Here is an 11,146-nt window from a genome sequence, read left to right as displayed (position 1 = left end):
TTATGTAAATTTTAAGCCTCTATTCCAAAAGTATGGTGATAAGCAGTGGTCCTCCTGGAACTTTTAGGTTATTGTTGTTTAGAAGGGGTTAGCATCACTTTAATCCACAATGCGAGAGATCTCTAAACACATATTTTCTGTTCTGTTTGTTCTATCTCTTCTCTCAAACTACATTACGTTTACGTGTCATGAAATATTTAAACCATAGCTGGCTCCAACGTTCCCTGAAGTATGAACACGACATCTCATGTGCACTAAAGCCTGAACTTGGATACTAGACTTTAAAACAAAATCCTTCATGTTTGAACCATGCTTGGCTGCACAGTGAGGATTTGTAGCTTGAAAAATGATCCCTTGCTTGGTTTGTGTATGATTTAGCTTGATGATTTGTTTCAGCAACAGTTTTATCATCATTAATTCACTTGATGTTAACTGTTGCACAACTGCAGGTATTTCAGCTGTGCAAAAGGAAACTTTTGAGGTCTGTCATGTCTGTCAAGAAGAAGAAGACATGCTAACCAGGAGTTTCTGACTTAGCTAAGCAGCTCAGCTCATTACTGCAGCCTGTTGTTCATAGACTGATTCTCTTCAGGCACTTACGAACACACGCTGGTCCAGTTGACCTTTTCAGAGCACCTTATTTCAGTAGAGCACCGATTAAAAGGGTTGTAACACTTAAAGGACTTGTCGATTAATAAAAAGGGGTCATTAAATCCAAATATTTTATTCTTGACAATCATTAGCTGCACATAAGAAGAGACATTACAAATGGCTGCAAGTATTATTCAACGAAGTGGCTTCCACCATTAAAATGGCTTAAACAGAAAGACTTTTGATCTGTGAATTAGTGAAGAAAACTTAAAAATGACAACATACATCTTCATCTGTCCTGAGCAGATACATTTAAAGGCAGAAAACACTTTTCTATATGCATTACAGAGTACAGAAAACTCAAGCTGCTCACGCTGCCCTGCAGCATCAGCATCTTTACCTTGTATTTGAGGCTGCAGCTGATCAGTAAGTGTGTTTGTATAGCCGCAGGCCTCCAGCTATTGAAACATGAGAGTGAGACTCTCTCCCTACGGGCGATTCTGGCTCAAAGGCTCACAGTTAATCTACAGCATCAATACCGTCAAAGCAAACACTCCCATGGCTGCATAAACAAGCATGTCTCACATGCTGTGCATCTAACATGCATGTGTATACTCTAAGAATTCATACTTGCATGCAGCTTGGGGCTTTAGGAATGCGGTTCACTTTAAGGGCACTTTTATGCCTAAATAGCGCACAGGTTAACAGCTGTGAAGTGGGTTAGTGAGCATCTCTGTGGGGGTTTGTTTGTGTACGCAGAAGCATGTTAAAAGTTGTGCTGGTTTCCTGCCGAGCAGATGAAAAGGACCTGTGATGACTCATGTTGATGAGAGATCTCTTATGATTACGTGTGTGCACAAATATTTAAAAAAAAACATTCAAAGTTTTAGAAATTGCAGCATCGTGATGGAGCAAAAGTTAGCTCGGTTTCCTCAATGGAAGGTGCTGAGGCTGAATGTGTCGGTGTGCTGTGGAGTTCGCTCCATGTTTTTTTTTTTTTGGTTTATTTGACAGGGGCATTTTTAATTGATAGACATTACTGTAAATGTACCAGAGTTTACCAGAGAGTTTCACACATATACAAACAACACAAAGATAAATATACACACAAAATACTAATGACAGTAAACGTCTAAAATACGATAAACCACAATGCTAAAATAAATATAATAAATACTAACCGGTAAAAGTATTCAATATTCAATATTATCATGACATAAGATGATGGCACACATACTTGAAATGTTAATAATGGCACGTCTGACTTTTAATAAGCCAGTTTTTACATATTATACGAGGCCAGTTCTCTGATGTTCACCAGCAGAGTTTCAGTCCCGTGCAGCTATGACTGAAAATGAATACTAACTAAAAGCTCTGTTTCAGAGAGGAATCATGCAATCTCCTCTCGTTGAACCTTGTTAGTCGATATGAGTTATTTCTATTGTTTACATACAGGCTAAGTGAGGGAGATGATTGACTGTTAATATTTCTATTCTATTAGACACTAGTTTGCATATTTTATGATGTTCTCCTAATTAAGGAGATTATACTTTTGAAAAATTGTGCAGTGATGATATTGTAATGGTTTCTTGTCCAATAATGTGATTGTTTGCTTATTCTAATGATTTAAGTGTGATTATGTTTGCCTGTGACCAATTTGTTAAACAGACGTTGATATTTGACATAATCACTGCGTGCTTGTACACCTTTGATATACTGAATGTGACTCTTTTTACCTGAGATTTAAAACTGAGTTTCGAGTCTGTGTAGACCCCAATATATTTATATTTTTGTACAACTTGCATTCTTTCTTCTGACACATATACATCAGGTTCTACACTAGGACTGTTTGATCTGGAGGCGCTTTTATACATGCTTTATTGTTGATGCTGAATTTTAGCAAGGGATGTAATGAGAACTTCATTTCACAATTAATCGTGGTATTAAAAAGCATGATGAAATAATTGTAAAGATCCCTTAATATCGTCACTTTCCATAAAGGATTATGTCCGAACCATACTGGCAGATCAGTGCACAGAATAAAAACAAAGTTCATCATCATCATCAATTTATTCATAAAGAGCTTTAACACCAGTCACAGATGAACAAAGGGCTGAACATCTAAGTCAGGTAGAATAAAAGCTTAAAAAAAAATATAAAAATAACAATAACATAAGGGAGCCTTTGCAAATGGGCAAAGTTCCATAATTTAGTTGCACTGATAGAGACGGCCCTGTCCTCTCCGAGCTTCTGTTACACAACATTGTGCTTTGGTGCTTGTGTTGCTGTGTTTTGGTTCTGTGTGAGGTGTAGAAGAGACGTGTTGTAGTAGGAAGATATAACAGAGCAAGAGTTATTTCCTCCAGACAGTTTAAATTGTCACTGCTGGTTGTTAATTAATTTTTTGCTTTTTATTGTCATGTTAACATGACCTCCTTCTACGTTTCCTCTGCCTTGGTTTGGTTTGTGATGATGACGCGTTACTTAGTTTATGGTTCTGCAAACCATTGTTCATTTTCAGTTTAGCCTTTTTTAATTTTTAACATTTTTCTCTTTTTGGGGGGTAAACTTTGCCTCCAATTCCTCTCAGTATTATGGATTATCAATCCATTCTCTTCCAAAAGCTTCGTCATCATTTTTAGTAAAGTGATAAGAGCTATTTGGGATTTCTGTAATTAATCTGAACTGTGTTTATGCGTCTATAATTTAGTTTAAATGCACATTTAACACTGTCTGTAGACAAAATCCATGTTGAACTGTGATGCCTCTCCAAAAATATTTTAATATTCAACTCAGCAGACAACAGAGGCTTTAACCAAATTTTTCTCATTTTTGTTGAGGCTGTGTGTGCAGACTGCATGAGCAATGGGACAGAGAGGAGAAATTAAATGAAGACAACTGCTGTCTGCTCAAAGGCCATGTCTAATTTGTTTAATATTTTTACATTAACCCTGAACAGAAGAGAACAGAAACGAATAATTTCATGATAATTGTATTTACCTTCCAAATAAAACCAAAGTCATTTCAAATAAGGACGAGGGGAAAAAAGGAAACTAGAGTTTAAACCCACTGCTGCATTGACAGGTTTGTTATTTAACTTGACTTTAACACTTCAGGACAGAAGTCACTCGGTACATGAAGTGAATTTCTGTAACCCACCTGGATGCAGGTTCCTGTGTGTTCTCGACACAGACTGCAGGACAGAGCCCAGCGGCTGGCGGGGATGTGGGACACCTTGGTAATGGGCTCCATCTTCTCTGGACAGCCTATACTCACCTGCAGGGACCAAAAAACAGGTAAAATATATAAATATAAAACATATAAATAAAAAATACACCTGTCACTTGCTGCAAAACCTTATTTGTGATAATTAGACCTCAGATGGGAATAAATCAATTTTGGTGGGATTTCAGTTTAAATAAATTTAGTTTCCAGTTTCTTTCTTCTTTTATTTATTTATTTATTTATTTTTGTTTTAACGTGTCCTATCCAGCATGGTAGCAGCAGTATGATGGTCTGGCTGCCGTGTTGTGCCAAACAAATTTGCTTTGCCAAGGGGAGCTTTATGGGTATAAGGCTCCTCTGGATAATCTTAAGTTTTCAGTTTCTAAAGATGGATGTCTTTCTCTATTTTTCTCTCAGTGGTCCATTCAGAGTAGCTCTGGCCCAGGACCTCGCTTCACCAAACCCCACCAGAAAAGTCATTGACCAGTGCCAACTATCCATGTATAACACAGTCAAGAGCAATCATCACTAAAGTGTCATTTCTTCCTTCCTTCCTCCACTTTCTTTCCAACAATTCCACTTCTTTCACATTCAGTTCTTCTTTCTTGTCCCTGTCGGCATTAACAAGCTGACGCCCATCCCTCTTTTCATCCACTCGTCCTTCTAACGGTTTCTTTCTCTCCTCTCATCTGCTCATCTGCAGAACAAGCCCACGGCTTCTGCTCTCTCTGATATTATCAACATCTTTTGTCCCACTCACTCCAATTAATTGCAAAAGGACTTCCAGTTCGTGTATGGCGCGGTTAATTGATTAGATTGTTCTCAACCATGTTCCATCTTCTCCTCTTTGTTTGCGCATGTGTGTAATTGTGTGGCCTTTGCTGATCCTCCAGCCCCAATTACTTCACATTTCAAAGCTGGTAGATGAAAAACTGACAAAATTTGAAGTCACTTCAATAGAAATGGGTGGAAATTACAGAATTGAATGAAATAAACTGTTTAAAAGAGGCTCTGCATCTTTGAACGTGTGTGAGGTAAAAAGCTGTTTAAGAAGAGACCTTTCCAAATGGGAATAAAGACAGAGACAGAGGGCAAAAAGCAGCTACACACACCCAGTACTTGTATTATTTAGAGGCAGGATTGTGTGTCTTTAGACACATATACACATCTCTGGGGCTGGTTTGCATAACGTTATGGATTTCCTAACCCTTTTTCACAATGAAATTAAATCTAACTCTAACCCTAAGCAACCCTAAAACAAGTTCAATCAGCTAAAATGTTCTCAATCTAATGGTTAAAACGACTCCTTACAGAGATAGTTATACAACACACATGAATCCCAAACTATGCAGGAACCTTGTTTGGCTAAAATCCCCTCTGCAGCACTAGGATGAGTTTGGTAGGCTGTATCAGTGTGTAATCTGTGCACAGGGCTCCTATCAACACCTCTTTAGCTCATGCAAAAAAACACACAATCATGCAAATCATCCTTTTTTCCCTCCCCCTCCACAGTTGGAAGAGAAAACAAAAGCGAACGGTGCAACGAAAACAATTAGCCCAATCAAGGGTGACAGAAGGCAATTAGAAGTAAAAGGTTTGAGGTGCCAAAAAGCCACTCCATTATTGAGAAATATGTCGGTGGAGTGTGTAGCTGAATAGACTGAAGACACATGACTGACTGCGTTTCAAAGGTGTGCAAGGCGTGAAGCGAGGCTCCCCAAACCTCTGAAATCAGAGCTTTTAGACGTTTGCAAAAAGATAACATCAGGACACACAAAGTCGGGGCAAGCGGCTGCTCGGCTGCACAGTAGACAAGCAGTTTCCTCACCAATCATTTTATATTATCCGTATGCTGTGCATGGCCCGACTGAAGGAGCAGCACGGAAGTGTTCAAAACATTTCCAGTAAACAAGAAAGTTCAGAGAAAAAAAACAGACAAGTGCACATGATTTTAAATATTTATATGTTTTGTTTTTAAAAAGCAAAGTCATGCCATATGTGAGCTCACAGAGCTGTGAGCTGCTGAAAGCATCCATGCAATCAGCCATCCATCCATTTTCTGTACCGCTTATTCTAATTCAGGGTCATGGGGAAGCTGGAACCTATCCCAGTAAGTAGCAGGCAAGAGGCAGGGTACACCCGGGACAGGTCCCGGTCTCTCGTCCATGCAATCATATATCTTTGTAACTCTAACGGAAGAATTGATAATTAAAGCACTAATGAAATGATGTATCAATGAATCTTCAGGCATGGTCTGTAGGTGTAAAGTATGTATGAATACAGGTAAAAATGTAAAGTTACATGACACCATATAAGCAAGACTTCTTATATAATGTAACGTGTTGCATGTATTCTGTAGTCTGTTGTTCTCTGTTTTAGCTTGTTCTGTTTCTATGTAACTTTTTATGGTTTTGTTTTGTTTGTTTTAATTTACTTTCCAGTGTTTTATTATTATTATTTTTTGCACCTTATTTTATTGTTCTATGTAAAGCACTTTGACTTGTCTTGTATATGAAATGTGTTCTACAAATAAACCTGCCTTCCTGATGTTTTGTTTGTTTGGCCTTAAAGTAACCCTCTTTTTGCTGTGGAACAACCCAAAACGCTTCATTCTGGCTGTGATCTCATACCATCCTCAACATGCACGGATAACTTCCGGTTCACACTGCTTAGTTTAAATATTGTCTCAGAAGATGACAGCTACTTCACATAATCTTTCATTTGATTTGAGAAGCAAAAGTTGTTTGGTTGATTTTTTTTCCTTCAGTTTATAATTTTTTTCCCTTTTTCATTTTAAAGGAAACAACAAGCTGTCTGAACATACACAGACCAAAGTGCATTATGGGACATTTAAAAAAAGACAAGTCTTAAACCGGGCAGCCACCTCCTACCCTTGCGTTTTCCCTTTAAGTCTCACCTCAGGGATCCATAAGGCACAGCTGACGTGGACCCACTTTGTTCCACTGCGGGTGGGCTTCAGGGCCCCTCCTCTCTTGGGGCAGAGCAAACATTTTGGCTGGACCCCCAGAGCGCAGGTTCGACACAGCCAGTTCCCCTGCGGTACCTTCAGGATGCCGTAACACGCCTGCAGCAGATAAAAATATTTATTATTTGGGGGGAAAATGCACAAAAAGAGGCATTTTATAACTTTACAAATGAACTCTCTTCAGTAAGTCTGATGCAAAACTGTTTTGGTAAAGTCAGACTCTTCTGGTAGCAGAAGAAACGTGCTCCACTAAGGAATGATGTTAATGCTAAAACACACAGCAGCTGTGACTTCGCACTTACAGGACAGATATGAGTAGCATCGATCTGCTGATCTGTATTTCTGCAGATGCTTCAGGAAGTTTTTGAAGCTGTTTTGACAAGTTAACTTGCTCAATAAAAACATACTAACAAAAGATTATTTTACTCTGAAGCTTTGACAAATTAACAGGCAGTCAGTCATCATGCATGACTAGATTCCTAATATAAAAGTAGCAAGTTTTCAAATGTCCTCGCCAAAATGGGAAATTAATTTTAGACACACAAGCTTTTAAATATCATACAGAATACATTTTCTTTATCAGAAGTTTTTAAAACCTGACATCAGTAAAACAAAGCTTGTCAGTTGCTGGTCATCACAAACTATTTGGCTGACTGATGTCTGGTTTTGGTGAGGGTCACTGCAGACCCCATCCTGTGGATGACCGTTCTCAGCCCAAAGTCCACGCTGCACGCAGCACAGATCGGCCATGAAAACAATAACATGCTTTACTTGTTGCCGCTCCAGTTCTATGAGTGCATACAAAGCCTGTCTTGACGAGAGGCTGCAGGAGGAGATTTCACAGCTTTTTATTCTTTTCTCCCTGATAATTCAAAGAGCAGGCCGATGACAAGCTGCAGTAACTTGCTGTTGCACCGTAAACGCCAACTAACACAGCAGCTTCTCTTCTTACTGATGAGGAGATGCCCTTTTCCTCTTTCATATTCATGTATGGATTAAACTGCTACCTAAATGTGTGTAAATCAGCAATGCAGTCACTACTATCAGCTGGCAGAAATGTTCTGAAAATGCTTCAAAATGTAGGCTAAGACTTGCTGTTGGCACAGTGCCGAATTAAAATATTGATAAATAAGTCATATTTTCATGTTCCCTTTGGAAAACTAAATAGCTATTTTGCTTCTCATGTTTCCAAGCTGCTTTCTTGATGAAGAAGAAGAAGATTGAGACTGGAGGAGAGAAGGAGTAATAATTTACTGGCTGGATTTGAAACCTGGCAGAACTTTTACCAGCTTTGCCACAAGGCCACCCCATCATCTGTTTGTCAGACCTGTACTACTTCTCATTTTTGGAAACATCATATATTTAGTGTTTATTGTAAACACACACAAAAAAGAAAAAAGTAAAAAAAAAAAAAAAAACAAAACACAGTTTGCTTTCTCGCTCCTCTGTTGTATAGAATTAGCTAATTCAAAGTGACAACAAATAGCCATACTCCAACAATTATTAAGTATAATAGCAGCAACATCCTCTTCTGATACTAACATGGGTGTCATCATGGAGGCTTTGTAGATTAATAGCAACTTGTTTAGATCTGATATAATTCAAAGGGAGTCATTTTTAAAATATTAGAGCACATAATGATAAATGTGGGAGAAAAATAAATCCACACAATGACAGGCTGCCATCACAGTGACAGGAGAACAGAAGGATCTAAATAAGACATTAAAGACTCAGTTTTCATTGATAGCAATTAAAGAAAACGCTCTCTTGATCAAAGGGTTTTACTGATCAAATGAAACAGGGGTCTTTGTTTCACCGTTGAAGCTCAGAGAGACCAGACAGTGCTGCATGCGCCAAGTCTCAAAAAGCAGTCATATTATTTAATACTTCCAGGAGAGACTATTTCTTCCAGCGCTTCTACGTTTTGATTCTGCAACATTGTGGTGTTTGAAACGTAACTCTTCTCTAACAACATGACCCTGGGAAAACACAGAAGGAACCCTGTGAGCTTTGGACCACTTCTAGTACTACAGCGTTATGATTTGATAAGCTGATTTGCAAAATATTTGTACCTTGTGTTCTGTGAACATGTGCTGGATGGCTCGCATGCTGGGAAGAGATGATGTAACACACACGTCTGCCAACTTAAGAGACTAATAAAAGTGGCTGCAGCAGGCTGATCAAAAGTGAATTTGATTACAAAGGAAAAGCAACAAAGAATTATTATTCTGTCTTGATATGAGTTGATATGGTGACGTTTTCAAATAAAAATATGGCTTTCTTCTTTTATTGAAGTAATCATACTTGATTTCCCAAGCAGAGGAAAAGCCTTTGAAGACTGACAGAACCAGTAAAACCCCATAGCAGGCAAGCTTTGGTTCCTGGTGCTGCAGGTGCTCAACCGTAGTGTTTGTTTCCACATTGTAAATTAAATTTTAGGTGGAAGACCAAGATGAGATTTGTCAAAAATCTTTTCCACACAGTGCCGTAGCAGCAGGTAAGCCGAGCCGGTCCCAATGACACTCAGGGTGTGTTAGAGCCTACGGAGCTGACACAATAATTAAAACCATGTCGCAAACACAGCGGAGCCAAGCTTCAGGCCATCACTTCGGTCTGTGGTCTTTGAGTCACTCAGTTACTCGACCCAGATCAGTCATTTATGGTTGTGTTTTCAGAAATCACTCCTGCGCTCGCTAACCTGATGAACGCAGACATTGCACTTGTCACAGAAGACCATCTCGTTGCCATCCTCCCCCTCGGGTGAGCGGCACACATCACACACCACGTCTTCGTCGTACTCGATGCCCAGACCTTCCTCCGTCGCGATGGCCTGCTGCATCTTCTCCTCACACACACTCTCCAGCTCCACCAGAACACACTCCATCGTCAGCTCATCCAGCTCCGGTAAGGCTGAAGGAGAGAGAACAAAGTCAAACTTGAGTTTTTACGTGGTAACAGAATTCAGTTTTCAATCCTTTGACAGATGCAGATGTTTGCTGTTAAAAATCTAATCCAATCCCAACTCCCACCTGTACCTACCTACAATCTGCAGGGGTATCTTTTCTTTATGTGATCTAGGAGTAATGGTCAGCTGCTGTGTTTGGAGCCATTTGGATGTGTAGATGTGTGTTTTTAAAAAGAAAAAGGTATTTTTTCTATCTGCAAATATATTTGGTACTACTAGTTGGGCTAAACTGAAGAATTGTGCCTAAGTTTTCATTCAGATTTTGAGACTGGGTGTTGCACTAAACCAGGCATGTCAAACTGGTCCAGCAAAGGGCCGTGTGGCTGCAGGTTTTTGTTCCAGCCAGCCAAGAGCACACAGTTTGACCAATCAGCTGTCTGAAGACTGAGATCAGTTGATTGAATCAGTCAAATCTGGTGTGCTGCTGCTTGGTTGGAACAAAAACCTGCAGCCACACGGCCCTTTGCTGGACCAGTTTGACATATGTGCACTAAACCATCAGCATCTCAGTCTAAAACAAAGAAAACCAGACCTCCATTTACACTAGTCATATTTCTTTTTATTTGGGGTAACTTCTTAAGCAAAGAGCATTGTCGTTTCAGTGGAGGAAAATCCAAAGGTTGCCTCCAGCTGAATGCTGCGGTCTTCACAGCAGGACCTCAACTCAACTCCCCCTTCCACCAACATTCATCCGCTAAGAAGCTCACACAGAGTGTGACCCCATTCCCTGGTAACGATGCCTTTACACCATCATGTCTTAAAATAATAAATAAATTTTTATTCAGCCACATTAATATTCAAAACTTGTCCATTACACTCTTAAGAAAGCAGGAGGTGAGTTTAATGCTGGAAGTAAAGGGACAAATTACAGCTAAGAACAGAGTTACAGTGCCCACTCACTTTTCTTTTACTTCTTGCTCTCTAGAGAGATGATACTAAGGGAAAAATGCTTATATGAGACTCAAAATGAGTCAAACAATTTACAGAACTTGATTTTGTCTCAGTTTATTTGAAATGCACATAGCATTCATTTGCATGTTTAGGTCAATTTCTGGTTTCTCCGAACTTGTTTCAGTAGAAATGTGCTGAAAATATGTTGTGTACATGTGGAGTATTTAGAGTTCTGTTAACTGCGCTAAACTGGGTGAGTAAAGAAATGCTGCTTCTGCTTCTTTGCAATCATGACAAAAATAATAAAACCGGCCACACAGCCTTTGTTGCCTACAGCTCTGTTCATCCTGCCAGGATGCGTCGACATTTGTACTCCATTTGCACCTCAAAGTGAAGCTTTTCTTCGACGGCTGGTTATTAGCTGATGAAAACTGATTTAACTGGCAAATGCAAGCTTTCGACCTCATAAAAAAAAGAATGAATTTGCA

At 39.3% G+C, this 11,146-nt stretch overlaps 1 protein-coding gene across 2 annotated transcripts in view; it reads right to left on the bottom strand.

The window, feature by feature from the left end:
- The window catches only part of jade2 (jade family PHD finger 2), a 226,410-nt gene that overhangs the window by 68,247 nt on the left and 147,017 nt on the right, over window positions 1-11,146 (bottom strand). For both annotated transcript variants that reach the window (XM_042007961.1, XM_042007963.1), the window contains exons 6-8: window positions 9,501-9,712; window positions 6,734-6,901; window positions 3,751-3,867 (exon numbers count right to left, since the gene is read on the bottom strand). In XM_042007961.1, the coding sequence (XP_041863895.1) occupies window positions 3,751-3,867; window positions 6,734-6,901; window positions 9,501-9,712 (497 nt within the window). The remainder of the gene's footprint in view (window positions 1-3,750; window positions 3,868-6,733; window positions 6,902-9,500; window positions 9,713-11,146) is intronic.

This window comes from Melanotaenia boesemani, chromosome 15, assembly GCF_017639745.1.
Source record: "Melanotaenia boesemani isolate fMelBoe1 chromosome 15, fMelBoe1.pri, whole genome shotgun sequence".
NCBI classification, from domain to species: domain Eukaryota; kingdom Metazoa; phylum Chordata; class Actinopteri; order Atheriniformes; family Melanotaeniidae; genus Melanotaenia; species Melanotaenia boesemani.
This window is presented reverse-complemented; position numbering and strand designations above follow the sequence as displayed.